The sequence below is a fragment of the Amblyomma maculatum genome, chromosome 1, assembly GCF_055883805.1.
Source record: "Amblyomma maculatum isolate TAMU_Amacu chromosome 1, ASM5588380v1, whole genome shotgun sequence".
Taxonomy (NCBI): Eukaryota; Metazoa; Arthropoda; class Arachnida; order Ixodida; family Ixodidae; genus Amblyomma; species Amblyomma maculatum.
Genome location: NC_139344.1, coordinates 106,149,325 through 106,167,203, shown reverse-complemented (window position 1 = coordinate 106,167,203; position 17,879 = coordinate 106,149,325). Strand labels below are relative to the sequence as shown.

Sequence of the window (17,879 nt, the reverse complement as noted above, 5' to 3'; positions counted from 1 at the left end):
GCCCGCTGTCGTCGTGCTGCCGCCGACGGTATCGTGAAAGCAGGTACGACGTCGACGGGTCTTTCGATCAATGGAGATGGTAAAGCTTGATGTCGGTTTGCGCGCGTTTGTTTACTGACTACGTAGTAGATATCGAGCAACCCTTGTGGTTTACTCTTTTGCCATCAACACCATTTCTGCGTTGGCGAATTGTTTCCTGTAATTTGTAAACGGGAAGGAATCAGGGTACGGTAAGCCCAACTAAGTCTGCCGTCTTTCAGCTATCTGTCCGCAAGGAATACGCCCACAATATCGACGAATACGCATCAGATGATAGGATATTTTTGTAGCGGAAAATCCTGTCTTGCCCGGTGCATGCCTTGCCTACTGCATGCGTTATGATCTGCGCTGGGATTTTTTTTTTTTAACAAGGCAGACAAGAGGTGATGCTACATGCGCATGGCACTCTTCAGACAATTTTCAGCATGCTATTTCAATTCAATTTTATTATATCTGCTTAGTACATTCCAGCTTATGCACACAGAAGGTGGTCCCAGAGTCAGTGACTGTATCGGGACCTCCGATAAATGACAGATAAAGATTAATATACAAGACAGCAATAATTCACAGTAAGATAAATTGAACGTAGACAGTAAATAAGTTCATAATAAAAATAACATTATTTTGCAACAAAAAACACACTGAGCAAGCAAGTTAAACACCAAATCAAACGGTGATAAAATATATGCATAAAAAGGCATGACAGTACAGACTTTAAACATGTTAAACCACATAAAAATACATACCACGCAAAGCTGATAACATAGTCATTATTCAGTATCAGTTTTCTGTTGTTAAAAAGAACTGTTTAACTTCGGATGCAAATCTGTTTTTGTTAAGAGATTTGACGATGGATGGTAACGCGTTCCAGACCATGATAGCAGAAAAATGAAAAGTTTGTTTCCCATCATTTGTTCGTACTCTAGGTAGTGATAAATTTTTGTTTCTTGCGAATCACTTTTTGTTATAATTTATTAGTGAAATTTGTGGGATAAGTGATACTGGAAGTTCGTCGTTTAGTAACTTGTAGAAGAATGTGCATAGGTTGTATTTACCGAGTTCAGTGACTGCCAGGATTCCATGATTACGAAGTAAATGCTTAGCGCCAGAGTCATTGAAGGTGTAAGTAATTATTCTAAGTGCCCGATTTTGAATCGTTTGTAGAAAAATTAAATGCGTGTTATAAGTGTCTCTCCAGGCTACAATGGCGTAGGTGATGTGGGAATGTATGAATGCATAATACAAAGACATCAGTGTAGAATGTGAAAAGAAAGCTCGTGCTCTGATTAGTAGTCGTATGCCATATGCTAGTTTAGTTTTGACGTGGGCAATATGCAGATGAAATTTTAAATATGAATCTAACTTCACGCCCAAGTAGATGCAGTAATCGCTTGGTGTAATTATATGCTGGCCAATTCGAATACACGGTGATGATGCAATAGTTATCTGGCTTGAGGTGAATAAAAGGAAAGAAGTTTTTTAAGGATTAATCGGAAGCATATTAAGTTCACACCAGTTTGAAATATGAGCAAGGTCCTTGTTAAGGTTACCAACTACAGTCGATACGAATTTGTCTGAATTGAAGATTGTAGTATCATCGGCATATAAGACGCATTTTGAAGTCAGGCGGTTAGGCAGGTCATTAATATAGACAAGAAAACGAAATGGGCCTAGTATTGAGCCTTGTGGTACGCCTATATTAGTAGTTTTTTCATCGGAATAAATGCCTGAAATACTTACTAGCTGGCTGCGGTCTTTTAAGAAATTTTTAATCAGTTGCAATGGTGGGCCTGTTATTCCTACCGCTTCTAGTTTCATGAAGAGAATTGAGTGGTTAATAGAATCGAATGCTTTAGTGAGGTGTATAAATACTGCACCAGCGCACTTTCCTGCGTCTATTTCCTTTTTAAGTTTATCTGTTAAATATAAAATTGCTAGGTCAGTAGAGTAGCCTGGGCGAAATACATACTGAAAAGAAGAAAGAAGAATAAATTTATCGAAATATTTGGTCAAGCGTTTTTCAATTAACTTTTCAATTACTTTGCTGAAAAAGGGGAGTACACAGATTGGTCTATAATTTGTTATCAAGGAGCGGTCACCTTTCTTAAACACCAGAGTGATTCTGCCGTGCTTTAGTTCGTGAGGAAAGATTCCGGTCTTAAACATGCTATTGGTGATATTAGAAAGAACAAGAGATATGGGTTGAGCGATTAGTTTTATACAGCTAGGGTGAACACCACCGAGACCTGCGCTGGTTATTTTTAGAGAGGAAATGATGGAAACAACCTCGTCAGGACTTGTTGGGAATAAGAAAAATGAATAAGGTGGATGATTTGTGCCGAACTCGTAATGGGGTGCTGGCACTGAGTAATGATGCGAGAAGTAATTACAGAAAGCATCGGCAATTTCTCGAGGGCTAGAATAAACAACATTGTCGTGGGTTACAGTCGTTATCGGCACCTGTTGTGCATCTTTATTACTTTGTTTTAGTATTGCTACCACATTCGATAATTCGCTGTTCAATAAAACGTCTTTTAGCATTCTTTAATTGCATGGATAGGCAATTGCAGAATCTTTTGTAGCGAGCTCGAAGCTTAATATTAAACGGTTTTTTCTTTGTCTTTTTGTAAAGGTTGTCGCGCGTGCGCATTGCCTTTAGGAGTTTATCGGTTAGCCATGGGTTTTGGGGTGACGCAATAACTTTCTTGCATTTACGTCTCTGGGAGTTAGCATGAATGAAAGATATCAGGAGCGTTAAGAAACGCGAAAAGGCTTGTTGTGTGTCGTTCGCCGAGATAAGTGAAGACCAATCTGCTTAGTAACCGCAGCGACGAACTTTTCTTTATCAAGCACAACTTTGGTATACGAGATGGCGCTGTGTTCAGGATGGGAATTGAAGCGCATGAAAACTGTGTAGTGATCAGTAATGTCAATGTTCAGAATGCCGGTGTCTGGTGGAAATGCTAGGTTAGATAGCACGTGGTCAATTAATGAACCTCCACCACCAATGACACAACGCGTGGGCAGCGTAATTAGGGATTCAAAACCAAAACTTTGAAAACATGTAGCATAATTCACGGTATCAGAGGAGCTGGTATCAAAAATATTAATAATAATATCACCTGTAATTATGATGTTCTTAGTTTCGGCAGTTACGTCATGACACGTTCAAGAGCAGTACAGAAGTCTGGGACAGATGAAGATTGGGAGTGATAGATGCAACCAAGAATAAAGTTTTTTTGGTGTGTATTTAGAAAATTGTTGGCAAGTTCCACCCAAACAGATTCACAGTTAGTGACACTGATTTTTAGCTCGTGCCTGCGTTTATATGAGATGTTGGACCTTATATATATAGCTGAACCACCATGGTTAGTCAACTGCCGATTTGAGTATTCCGATGCATAGGAAGGGAAACATAACAAATGTTTATCATCGACGTTTAGCCAAGTCTCCGAAACAGCAATTATTGAAAACCGGGTATCCAATGATGAAAAAAAGACTGTCAAAGTCATCAAAATGCTTGCGAATGCTACGCGCGTGAAAATGTATTATAGAAGGGGAATGATTTTGAAGAAATCTGTTCAGCTCACTTGTCGTAAGATAGGACGCCATTGTTCTTTAGTCGGCAATGCAAACGCTCCAAAAGTGTATCTATATGACTAGCAGGTTAGCGCCAGATCAGACTCGTCAGAGATGCGATATACATGGCTTGTGGTTGTTTTTCTGGCTTTTATCTGACAGTTGTCCGTCCACAGAAATTTCCAGCTCTTCGCTTTCTTGAGCCTCAGTGCTTTAAAACATATTCACCTTTCTGCAGACCATAAACATGGCTAAGACCATGTGTTCGCATCACGCTTCGCACCTTGATGGCATGTATGGATGCACATACATGTTTGCCTGATTGCTTATTAAAGGAAATTAAAAAAAATCTGGTTAAGCTATTGAGCTTTGCAGTTTTATCACGCACAGTAGCCGGTTCGAAGTGCTCAAGTGAGAGCGAAACCGCTTCACCATCAGCCTAGCAAAAATAACAAAGCCTGAATGTCGAACTTGCGGTTCTGAGCTTGCCTCGTGTACTGCTACTCACTGAAGGATTCAGCGCTGTTGTTTGAATATAGCGTCTCTCTTCGCCCCCTGTTTAGCACGGTTTTAAATATGAAACTGCGCATGCTTCCACCCGCACGCCGCTCTGTTTTCCTCATATTTCGATAAACAGAAGACGCCGAAACAGCGTCACTTGAAAGCTCTCATATTCACATCCCTCATGGCGCCTGCGGCAATCCGCCAGTGAAGGCGCCACGGGTACTTTTCTTTTGCGCAGTTTTCCATATTATAAAAACAATGTTTTCGGTAAAAGTAACACATTTTGCTGTCACCGCATGAGGCTAAGCTATCAGTCTAACTTAACGTATCATTTCATTTAAGCGTCCCTTGAAAGTTGCGCTAGAAAATTGTCTTATTTATTTATTTATTTATTTGTTTATTTATTTATTTATTTATTTATTTATTTATTTATTTATTTATTTATTTATTTATTTATTTATTTATTTATTTATTTATTTATTTATTTCAATACCTTCAGGGCCCAAAGGCGTCAAAGAGGGGGGGGGGGGGGGGTACAACGCAAAAAAAGAGAAAACATATACAAAAGTACAAAGTGCAGATGAGTTAACAATAACAATGCTGCATTTACAAAAGGTAGTCAATTATAGCTAGGCCTTGAAGGATGGTGCGTCCATCAATGGACGCACCAGGCAATGGCAATAGGAGGCAATGGAGGGGGGAAGGCGATTCCATTCCGTGCAGGTTTTCGGTAAAAATGAGTTGAACGTTATTGCGGCAGCGGGGTATGGCGACCTTAAGCCGGGCATCAATGCGAGATTATACGTATGAAGGCGCAAAAGAAGTTCACTTTTTAGTGGCCGACAATGGAAGAAAGTTTTATGAAACAGACAGGTGAGAAATTTCTCTGCGGGAAAGTAAATCCGGAAGTCCGAGATTTGATTTTATGAAGGAGACACTATAGCTATACGATGGTAGTTGGAGGTGATAAACGAGCGGAGCGGTTCTGTACAGATTCAATGAGGTCAATTAGCGTATGTTGAGCAGGATCCCATATTGCCCATGCATATTCCAGTTTAGACCTTACCAGAGTTTGATACATCTGCTTGAGCGAAGTTAAGGCGAAAACAGCCAAGAGTACGGTTAGCACTGCAATAATGAGTCGATAAGTATGTTCCAATTTATCGCTGTTAACAGAGTATACGGAACAATCAGGGGTATTAGAATGACGCAAGATTCTCATGCTCTTACATTAACCTTACATTACCTTACATTAAATAAGTCATTAACCATTTATCACCTCAGTTGAAGATACCGTTGAGGTCAGATTAAAGGATATGACAATCATGTGGACTTGTTATTTCGCGATAAAGAACACAATTGTCTGCAAATAATTTAATAAAGGATATAATACCATTAGGAAGGTTAATAATATAGATAAGAAATAATAAAGGACCTACAACAGAGCCTTGGGGCAGTACAAAGAGGTGAAGTACAATAATTGGCTAAGACAAACTGAAAGCGGTTAGTCAGGAAGCATTCGATCCACCTAAGAATGTTGCGATCTATATTTAATGGGCCAATTTTAAGGAGAAGTAGTTGATGCGGAACTTTATCAAATTCCTTGGCAAAGTCCAAAAATACGCATTCATTAAAAGATCCGTAGTCTAATGCGGAGGCAGTACTGTGAAAGGCGGAAGTTGCGTTTCGCAGGAAAACTATTTACAGAAACCATGCTGGAACGGACTAAAGAAAGAGTTGCTTTCGAGAATTGACACGAGACATGAGTAAATCAGATGTTCAAGGAATTTGCAAGAAATGGATGTTAAAGATATCAGCCTATAGTTAAGAGCAGATTGTTGGTTACCTGATTTCAAAATCGGAACCACCTTGCCCACTTTCCATTCTAACGGCAGTGATGAAGACATAAGAGATTGGGTGAAAATTTGTGACCAGAGTGACAGATGAATACACTTCAGTGTTTTTCAGAAAATTCGAGTTGATTTCATCAACGCCGCAGCACGAACACAATTCCAATTTCCGAATTAAATCTATAACTCCCACTGAATCAATAATGACAGGTTCCATTAGAAAGAAATCACGTTTAGGTACGAAGGGCATCCCCACCTGAAGGTGGATACGAAAAAGATGACGCAGACGCGTTATTTAACATGGTGCAGCATTCTTCGCGGTTCATGACTTCACCATTCCGATCTTTAAGAGATATGAAGTCTAATCTGATATTTTTTATAACATTCCAAAACGTTGCCGGCTTTGTCGAGAGAAGTGACGGAAGCTTGTTATTGAGGAAAGTAAACTTGGCTTTCTTAACAGCAGAGCGATAAGACAAGGCATTACGATATGCGCACCAACGAGCAGGTATGTTTGTGCGTTTAGCGGGCCGAAAAAGCCGCTTCTTATTCAGTAACCATTTTAGGGCAACGGTGAACCATGGCGTTGAGGTAACAGTTGAGGTAGCGCCATGTTCATACTAAAATAAAAAACATCGTTATTCTCTTTCACAAACGGTATACGTATATTTAAAGTAAAAATTACGTCAAAGCCAAATCTTATCGTAATGTTTAATATTATCAACGAAAGTTATATGCCATAGCGGGAGAATTGTTTTAATATTCGAGCCGTGCCTTGAAGAATAGCGAATTTTAAATATCATGTATATATCAGAACTGCAAAACAACGTTACAAATAAATTTCCAACATTGAGTCCTTTTCCAACTGTTCCTTCAGTAAATATGATTTTATACTAGCAATACTTTGCAATAAGTCTGAGACTGCCTGCTATGCATATAGGGCGCAACGCCCCATTATTTTGTTCGAAAATTCTGCTTACTGCCCAGATGCACGGGACACCCTTAAATATCCTACTAAAAATCATAAATGCAGACGCTTCAAATACGTTCCTTTTATACAAACTTATTGGAATGCGGACTCTGTATCATATGAAAACTATATGAATTGCCTTATTAGTGGAAACCACACAGATTTGCTCATCATGCGGAAAACATATGGATTTCGCCATGATATAAATTTATGGTATCCGAACTATATGGACAAGCTTGTCTGTGATATAAGCTTCGGGTAGAGGTGTTTCCACGTAAGATCAAACAAAGCATGGTCGGTCGACATTTTAATTTAATTAAAAATTTTATATATTGTTACCCGATGACTGGAAAGAAGATATCTGCAATTGATTTCGCTGCCAACACTTTTTTCGAGGCACAGGGAATTAATAATGACGAAGATGTGGAGCGCCACGCTTATCTTCTTTGCTTTTTTGGTCGATTTTGGTTATTAATTACACGAAATATAATACATTTATCTAAAATTGTCTGACTAAATGTATCCATGTTTTTATTTGTATTCAGTTAATTTTCGCTTCTTTTTTTTTTTTTTGCGTAATGTGGACGTTTTTATAAACTTTCTCAAAAACAGCCCAGGAAACAAAATTTTACCTACTTTGCAGGCCTTTATCTCTGGCGGGCCTGCATGCTCTTGCAAGGTTATTTTACTATTTCAGAGAAAGTTGCATTTACATTGTTTTAACTGAATAATTAAGGCTATAGGGCAGCTTTATTCCAACATTAATTCGCAAGGTTTAAGAGGAGTTTAAGGAGAATGAGAACAATGTATTAATATTTCGCATAGGAAAGGTACGCTTCTCGTCTTCCTTGTGCGCCTGTGCGGACTCTCGTGCCGATGCCTATCTAGTTATCGGCTTACAGTTTTCCACTAAACGCTGTGCGTTCTACTTCTTTTTCCTCAGGACATTGTGCTGCAACTGCTGAAGGAAGCCATCAAAAAGGACCTAGAGAAAACCAAAGGATTCCTCATCGATGGTTACCCCCGAAATACCGAACAGGGAGACCGGTTCGAGACAGAAGTAAGATTTTCAGAGGCATCCGAAACCATGCGCGCTAGTTGCGCGCTCGTTCCATACGGCTGACCATAGTAAATAGCCGTTTCTCCGCAATAGAAAGGCGCTTTTTTTTTTTTCCACGCTAGTTGATGGAGGCGTCGCGAATCTCTGCAACAGACTTTATTGGACTCGACATCTGGCAATCGTTTAACGCGAAACTTGAGGCCAATGTTGTGCACGTGCCCCAATTTTAAAATTAAGCGCGACATCTTTTTCTTCATTCCTTCTCTTCTCCAGGCCACCAATACTTTACGCAGGAAAACAAAAGCATATGAAAAGTAAAGTCGTATCTGTACTGCGGGAATCCACTGGTATATTTTCCTGAACCACCGGGTAAAGCCGGTTGCAGGGTTGGAGAGCTGACTGAGAAGAGCTAATTCTTTGAGCCAGATAAATAATTCTCTGAAGTAGCCTCTTTCCCGTTATTTTATCTTCAGCTTCAGGTATGCAATATCCCCTCTGCCTGCTCTCGGGTCACAATGTTATAACTGTTATTAAACCCGCGATACAGCAGTGGTTCGGTAGACACCTTTTCGTATCAATTTATCACTCTCTCTATATATCTACTTGAATACTAACCCCGTAATTGTCACTAAGTTACTACGACAGCTGTCCTCGGTCGCAATTCTAAGGATATCAGCGTGAAGAGTCGTGCGCTCCGCAATGCACTATAAAAATTACAGACGCTGATCAGATGGTATGATGCGCACGCGGAATGCGTCTTAATGCATTATATGGCAGCTGTGTCGAAAGTTCCGTGCCCCCAGAATTCGTCATCACGATTACGTTCGAATGAAACTAGATTGGGAGATCGGCATTAGCTTGTAGATTACGCACTAGTATTGCGAGAACAGTCAAGGACAAATCTAGCTGCACGATTTTGGGTTAATTCGATGGTAGATACCAGGTTTTGAAGATGCGGGTGCCACAATGCGCAGGCGTACTCCAATTTTGGCCTTACAACAGTTACAAAAGCTACATGTTTTACGGAAGAAGGTGCCTGAGCTGGGTTACGTCGAAGGAGGCCAAGTGTGCGGTTAGCATCATTAGTAATGGATGTAATGTGGGAATGCCATGCGAGATCACCCTGGATGTGACACGTAAATATTTCGAAGGAGATACCGAGAATATAGTAGTTCTGTTTAGTAAGTAGTTGTGCAAATAATAATTCTCGAGTCCGTGGAAGATAATTGGGGCCGTTTTGTTAATAACCGATTTCGACACCATTCCTCGACTTTCGCCAGATCGGCCTCAAGAGCCAAATTATCAGTGGGGTTATGTATGGGACGGTAAATAACACAGTCGTCGGCAAAAGGGCGAACATTAGAAGAGCTGCAGCTGGGTAGGTCATTAATATATATAAGGAAAAGAATAGGACTAAGTACGGTACTGTGGGGTACACTGGAGAGAACAGCGGTGAAGCTGTAAGAGTAATCGTTAGCGAGAACAAACTGGGAGCAGTTAGTAAGAAAATCTTCGATCCAATTAAATACAGATGCGTTTAAGTTAATTCTTGACAGTTTTAGTAATAGTCGCTTGCAAGGAACCTTATCGAACGCTTTTTCAAAATCTAAGAAGAGTGCATCAGTAGGAATATTAAGGTCTAAGTTGGAACTAATGTCCTTTAGAAACAATGCAAGTTGGGTGTCACATGAAAGGCCTTTCTGAAAACCGTGATGATTGGGATGGCAAAATTTTATGGATGTTAGGAAGTTGACGACATGAGAGTAAATAACGTGTTCCGTGACTTTTGAACATACGCTTGTGAGAGAAATGGGGCAAAAAGTGTTACCTGAGTCCTTCTTAGGAACTGGAACGACCTTGCCCACTTTCCAGTCTTGAGGGACTATGCCAGATAATAAAGAATGCTGAAAAATTTGCGTTAGAATTATGCTAGTTATATCTTTAGTGTTTTTCAAAACCTTTGTGTTGATACCGTCAACGCCTGCAGATGATGTGAGCTTCAAAGAATCTTTCATTTTTGCTATGCACATGAGATGTAAACGTGATGTCCGTCATGTTCGGATGAGTTGAAATGCGAGAAGGGAGGAAGGTTTGTGTTAGACTCTCGAGTTAAGACCGCAGTGAATGTAAGGTTGAGGGCCTCAGCAATGTCGCTATCAGATAAAGGAATGCCTGACTCGTTAGTTAAGGACACGCGTGTATGTGAATGTTTTGGATTATTAATCGTTGCGCATTTTCTTTATAGGTATGTACTTTTTTTATTAGGTACTGCATTTTATTTTTTAACATTGACCAGTTTACTTCAACTGATCCTTCTTTAAACTCGGAAAGGAATATGTCGCAGATTTGTCTGAGCGCAGTGTCATAAATATGTAAACACCTTTATCGCATAAAGATATTGTTTTAGTGCTAACGTTCTGACGTTTGATGTTCCGTGGATTACCATGCTGCTGCTGACGGCGTCAAAGTAGCTGAGGGAAGAGAGATTGTCGGGATGTGATGGTAATATGATATCAAGTATGTTAGAAACGTCCGCGGTACTTCTAGTTAGCGAATTGACCATTTGTGACAATCCAAATGTTAGGCACGTGTGAACAAAATGACTTTCGATGGTTTGCATCGAGGCTGTAGCTGCGAGATCGGACCAGGTAATTGACAGAAAATTGAAGTCACCAAACCTGAGGATGGGTGCGTTTGGAAACTGAGGCGTTACAGTTATAGCATGCAGGGCATCGTGAAACTCAGAAACAAATAAGAAAAAGGATGATTGCATTATAGACAGAGGATGAAAAAATCTCGCTGGGGAAAAATTGGTAAATGTGTGTTGAGTAATTAATGGTACTTAAGACAATCAGACGTCTAAGTAGCCAGGAAGGATAATGGCGACGGCCAAATAAGGTCACGTGGTACTCTACTTCCGGTGACGTAGGCCTAACTTCCGGTGGCGGGACATTTGAAATGTATGAACGTAAATGAGCGGGAACGGACGTGATTTGCATGCACAAATGGGTGGGAATAGTTAAAACGTGGTTAGGGAGGTAATCAACCAACTGCAGTATGAAAAATTACAAAAGAACTGCAGAATCTGCAGTGGCGAAATGCGAAAGCCTGAGTCTTGCTGCTGCACACGGTACATCGCTCGTCCCTTGTCGAACACAACCGGCATTCCGTTGAACGCATCAAACTTCACCGGCGTTCTACAATTCGTTTACAGGAAAGGAAAAGCGTAGTATCTGTCACTCGCGGATTCCCGCTGACACATCTTGCGGACAACACAGCAACGCTCAACTTACGCATCTCTGCAGTGTTCTCAGAAATTTTGTTAATGATGTTTTTTCTATTCGGCGCATATCATCTAAAAGGTGCGCCAGTTTCGCTTTGTTTTTGCTTGCTTTCATTGCTCACTAATGATTTTTTGGATTTTACAATTTCGTATCATACACACTTCGCCGTATACTTAATTGGTGCGCCGGGTTGTATCTGGCCGGATAGCCGATGACTCGCTTTCGCTTTCTGCGCCAATTTCCTTTGCTTTCCTGCCGTCTCCCGTTAGGGAGCGTCCCTGCACTCGCCTCGCAAGCCGTTTTCAGAACTACGAAATATAAGGGCGATCTGATCTAGCCCATCAGGATAGTGCGCACTGAAGGAATGTGCTCCTACTTAATTCTTAGGTCGAGGTCGACAGGCGCGTGTAGGAACGGCCATGAAGTGCGCGCCACTCTGATTATCCCATCGCCCTTATACTTTCGTAGCAGCTTGTGAAACAGAACATATGGTGCATCCATGCCCGCCGGTCCATCGATATATGCCTGGCGGCCTCCAGCGATAGTTTCTTCAACCGCCGGAGGGCGATTCTAGCGCCCGGTTTGCTCCCAGCGCCTGAGACTTCACTACGCGGCTACGCAGGCACACACAGGAACTTTCACCTAATGAAACACTGTGTACGCAGTAACAAGAAAAAAAAAAGAAAGGTTCTGCTGCAGGCAAGAATTCTTGGAGCGTTGCCGTAATGTTAGGTCAACTGCGAAGAAGGCCATGCTGTGTGAAGGAGCGTATGTACTATTCTCGACGGATAATAATAATAATAATAATAATAATAATAATAATAATAATAATAATAATAATAATAATAATAATAATAATAATAATAATAATAATAATGATGATGATGATGATGATGATGATGATGATGATGATGATGATGATGATGACTTATTTGCGCCACATGGCATGACACGGGAGACCGGCAGTAAAAGCTGCCACACAGGACAACTTGACAAGGCCGTCGGCCCTCCTGTACACTACAAAGCAAGGCATGGCACATCACTTCAAAAGAAACTGCAGGAACCAAGAAACTGCATACAAGTAACTGCATAAAAGAAACGCAAGTTTTTAAACAAGAATGCAGCACTGATTTCATTTTCTGGTCATTTAGTGAACATAAGCAGTGTTTTACAAAAAGAAAAAATGGGAAAAAATACAGGCGAAAGGTCACTCAGATAGGTTAAATAACAAAACAGCAATGAAATGGCGGTGAATTAGATAATAGATAAATAAAATTGTGCTCATTGTTTATCTGAACAACATTCAAAGAAATAATGATATAGATCGAGAAATACAAGGAAAACATGCAAATGGCAGTGGGGATTCTTACTCTGTAATAAAATAATTGCGAAGCTCTTTAAATGTAACCTTCTCAAACTGAAGATATGCACGATCTAATCTGTTTAACAATCTTGGTGACTTATTTTAAATGTTCTCGCTTTCCAAAGCTCTGTATGGCGTGTCTGGCGTGTAGCAGTATTTTCTTGTAACCTGGCTAGATGATATAAACGTGAAGAATTATTTTCCTTTTCATACTTGAAAGCCTCACAGAGAACATAATCAAAATATTTGCTAATAGGGAATATGTTGTATTTCTTGAACGAGTGATATGTATGTGAATTCAGAGGCAGATTTTTCATTACTCTCAAATATCATTTCTGTAATTTGTGAAATTTCTGAAAATTACCATAACTTGTTGCAGCCCAAACTAAATCACAACAATTAAGTCGAGAAAAAAACAAGGCGTTATAGATTAACATGAGAACTTTGGTGGCAGTATATTACGATTGCGGTATACTAATCCTATTACCTGAGCCAGCTTGATTACCAAACTGTGTACGTGGACATCCCATGACATATTATCCTGGAAAATAACCCCTAACGTCTTAATAGTGGAAGCAATTTCTAGAGGAATAGTGTTTAAATAGATAATGTTTTCTATAGCTATGCGCTTGTTTTTACTCAGAAGAGTTTTTTTTTTTATTTGCATTAATTTGTAGGTTATTCTTACTCGCCCACTGATCCAATTTCATCAACAATAAATTTACAGCATCGACAAGTTCATCGCCAGTGTTACCTGTTAGTAATATGCTGGTATCATCCGCGTACATGATAAATTCAGAGGTTAATTGTATCAATTTTTACGATATCATTTGCATACACGTTAAATGAAAAAGTTCCCAATGAGACCAGATAAGATGCGTTATGAGTTAGCGAAATGGCCGTTTATGACGACGATTTGCCTGCGGTTTTCTAAATAGGAGCGTATAAGAGAAGACACTTTTCCACGAAAATAATAGCGTTGAAGTTTCTTAATTAAGATGTGATGATTAATTGAGTCAAACGCTTTAGAGAGATCAAGTAATATCCCTAATATAAGCTTACTGCTTTCAATCTGATTTAAGATATATTCTTTTTGTTCTGGTAAAGCGAACTGTGCCCCTAAACCTTTACGAAAGCCATATTGAGAATCAGATAACAAGCTATGTTTTTTTCCTCAATTCATTAATCGCCTTAAAATCACTTTCTCCAAAGGTTCTGAAAATATCGGTAGTATTGATATGGGTCGATAATTTCCTAAATCATTTCGATCCTCTTAGCGCACGCGCATAGCGCACGCGCCGAGTGCTGTGATGAACAGGCGAGGGGTGCGATAATTACACTGGACCTGCGCACCTGCGCCCCGCTATTATTCTATCCGCCTTACAGATGGGGTCGCCGTATTCTAAAGCCGCCTAATGATCACTTGTTTGCACAGCGCTAAAGACGAGGATCAAAAGAACACAAGACAGGCGCCGACTTCAACTAAGGTTCATTGAGGAAGCCTGCAGAAATATATGCCATTCGCTTTTCCTTTCCACTGGTACTAAAATTGCTCTGCTCAATCATGTTGACACCCTGTTTTATTTTTATTCAGTCAAGCTAGACTACTGAAGTCCAGTCCAACCCCCTCACGCTCGGCGGGGAGGAGCAATCGAGTTCGTGGCTCTACAGCAGAAACTATACTTCGTGTCACAAGATATCTGCAGCACTGCGAAAGGCAGAGGAGCCCTTGCAATTGTGCTCTTAAGTGCCTATGGCCCCTGCACACTATAGAATTGTGCTCCTACTGTCACCCCGCCAATCTGGGGGGCGAGAGGCGCGTAGGAGCGCAATTGCCTATTGTAGTGCGCGTGATCCTGATTGTACCGGGGTACCTCTGCCTTTCGCAGTGCTGCAAACATCTTGTGAGCCGAAGTATAGGCAGTAGTAGGGAAGGCTCTTGTTCGGTGGTCGCAGCGAGTATTGTTCGAAGTAGGGGTGCGGTGGGATGAAGAGGGAGTTGAATGAGGCAGCCTATGCTGCGCAGGACGGGGACAAATGCCCTCCCCTTCTCTGCCTGGACGCCGCTGCGGAGCCACATTAATCTTTGAAAGCCCGCTCATCAACAAAAGAAAAGCCTTCAGGCAGCGCAGGTCAAGAAGGCTGGGTACTCAATTTCTTAATCATGGATTAGTGGCGTAGCCTGGTGGCAGAATCTGAACTACTTCCAAGATGGTGACCGTGGAACCGCCACCTTAAAGATATACGTTATGCAAGGAGACAGAAGATCTGCCATATATTTGATGGGCAACTATATGTCGGGTCACTAAGGAGTTATCGTGGTATCTAATAGCACTGTTAGATACTAATTTGAGGAGTATTTCGGCTCCTCCCTTTGAAGTAGTTTAGGAGTAATTTTTACTGCTATAATATGGCATTCAGGATGCCAAAGGAGTATTGTTCACTTCATTAAGGTGCTCATTTAAATGCAGCACTTCCACAAAAGCCTAATTTTAGAGCTTTGTTCCAGAGTGAATGAATCGATGGAATTTCAGACACTAACTTCAATGAATGATTTTGTTGCTACAGAACATTTTAGCCCAGACTTTGGCACCCATTAATATAGGTAATACTTTCCTTGTTGCGTTTATCAAAATACACGAGGCCCAAAAGGTTCCCGAATTTTCACCTCGACCACAGCCTGGACAGCGTTGCCGTATCAGCAGGGCATAAATAATAATGAGGAAGTTTACTTCCCAGGAGAACTGTTGATACACACAGCCGGACGAATAACGCATCACTTTACTGCCATTGAATTCCTTCTATGAAAAGTAAAAATAAGCGTCCAAGGCACTTTAGGGACCGCTAGACCACAGGCGACGACAAACCCATTGTGATCTCGGCACCCCCATATTCCTTGTGGAGATCGCAGCCTGTCGCTGAACAGTGAATAAGAACTGGCATAATTGCATATGCGTCAATGTCCTAACCAGCATAACGAACATTTTCATTGACTTTTCAGTCAAAGAAAATGCTGGTTATGCTGGTTATCTCGGCCGCTGCACGTAAAGTAACAGTGAACGAACGAGGGGCGATCGGCACCGAGGAAACATGCATCACCCGCTCATAGCCATTTTAACCCGTCGAAGCGGCAGCAGTGAACACTTGTATGTTACGCAGACTACATATCTTCAGGCGTTGCTTCAACACAGTTTCTTTGAGCACTTCGTTGCACAGGTCGATGGAACAAGGTATTTGTATCACAGCAAGCACGCACACAAACAAACAAAAAATGGTCGAAGAGCAGGTTGTGGCAGGGATCATGAATACCGATGCGTCGCACTCTGCCATGTTGGCTCTGTGAAGGCTCGGCCTCTCGCGGGTCGGCGGCGCCGGAGAAGCAGCACGAAGCGTTCCTTGAACTCGCTGGCGTCTTCAGAGAAGTCTGTGCAGCATTTTCCAGTATCTTCGGTGACCCGTTGTCTTGTATGACGGTAAGCACGCGTGAAAAAACACAAGCAGATGCGACAAGCGAGCCAGCAGCGATGAGGACGTTATCTGCTAGCGCGGCGAAAAGTGAGCTGCCGCCAAGCGACGGCTGATCGCCAAGACGCTGAGGAAGCTTTTAAAACCCTTTAAGGTTTCGAGGAGTATTCATTCCGACAAACTCCTGTTTGTAGAAGAAATATAATCATGTCACTACTCAATGTCAATTACTTCTTAATTTTGTGACCGTAGTAATAAATGGGATGTCCTCACCTATACTTCCTATAAGGAGTTTCATAATTTCGCAGTAAGGAGTACAAAATGCGACGTCAACCATTTATGCTCCTATTTGAGTTTTGTTTGCAGTCCCTCGTGTTGTTACTCCGTTGTGGTACCTCGGGCTCTTCATGATTCTCGATCGAATGCTTTCCAAATGTAACGCAGGTGTGCAAATGCACGAACATAATCTTCTTCGATGTAAACGACGACACCATGAAGCAGCGGCTCCTGAAGCGTGGCGAGACGAGCGGCCGCGTGGATGACAACGAGGAGACCATCATAAAACGCATCAAGCTTTTCCACGAAGAGTCCGAGCCCGTTCTCGAGAAATACAAGAGCGTAGTGCACAAGGTAATGAAGGCGCACATTATGCGATTGCATCCGAAATGCTGCTCAAGTGAACCCCTACCATTGACTTTGTCGTACTGTGTGAGCAATAGAGCAGTTGGAGTACTATTCCACCTCCTCGTCAGCAAAGGTCCTGTTGGTGGATTTCCCGACCCCCTATAACCTTCATTTCGTGCCATTGTTGAAGTTGTTGCTTTCCCTGTCAGAAATGTTCAATGCGAAAGAGATGGCAAGGTTGAGTGGTCTTTCGAACGAATTGAATGTTACTTAAAGGTATACTGAGCAAATATCCAATAATATTGAGAAAGCACCACAATCGCATTCTTAAGACACGATTACACTAACAGACACATAATTCGGGTTAGTTTTGAGCGGATGGCTGTATTTTTAACGTTTTCTGAGCGGTCGCCGGGTCAGAGGTAGCGCACTCCCGACTGTGAGCCGGCGGGTGCGACGTCACAACTACTCTCAGCAACGTCATAGCCCCGCGAGCCCGCCCCTAGAGTCCCGCCGCCGCCACCCCCGCACCTGAAGTTGGTTGACCGGCTACACGCAGTGTCGGTTACCCCGCATCGCGCCGTGCACAATGCTGCGAAATGTGGAATGCTGCACACGAGGAGGTCGAGGGGGACGCGTTGTTGGCACGCAGGGAGGGAAGGATGAATTGTGCGCAGGAACACGAGCAGCAAAAAAAGAAAAAGAAAAAAAAAAGAATGCACTTCCGTCCCTGCGCTTTCCGAGTGCCACGTGGGAAAGGGAAAAATTAACAGGTGCGACCGGCCGCGATGGGGGTGGTTGTGGCGTGATATCCAGTTTTGTCAGAGCTTTCACAAGAGCCCGCTAGGTGCGGCGATTTGACAAATATTCATTAAAATACTTACTTTCCGCTCATTTCTGCTCATAAAGTGGATTGTTTTGGTCACTCCCAATGCGATAGCTGGAGTGGCGTCCGTGTGCTGTGCGATGTCAGAGCACGTTAAAGAACCCCAGGTGGCCGAAATTTCCGGAGTCCTCCATTATGGCGTCTCTCATAGCCTGAGTCGCTTTGGGACGTTAAACCCCACAAACCAAACCAAAACCAATGCGATAGCTACCATCTGCGCTGGAAACGTTCTGTCATGGATCAAGCGCCACAGAC

At 41.8% G+C, this 17,879-nt stretch overlaps 1 protein-coding gene across 1 annotated transcript in view; it reads left to right on the top strand.

Annotated features, from left to right (window-relative positions):
- LOC146203439 (uncharacterized) overlaps window positions 1–17,879 on the top strand; it is a 34,186-nt gene that overhangs the window by 15,563 nt on the left and 744 nt on the right. Inside the window, exons 7-8 of the mRNA XM_084588775.1 lie at window positions 7,886–8,002; window positions 16,559–16,744. Coding sequence (XP_084444901.1) covers window positions 7,886–8,002; window positions 16,559–16,744 — 303 coding nt within the window. The remainder of the gene's footprint in view (window positions 1–7,885; window positions 8,003–16,558; window positions 16,745–17,879) is intronic.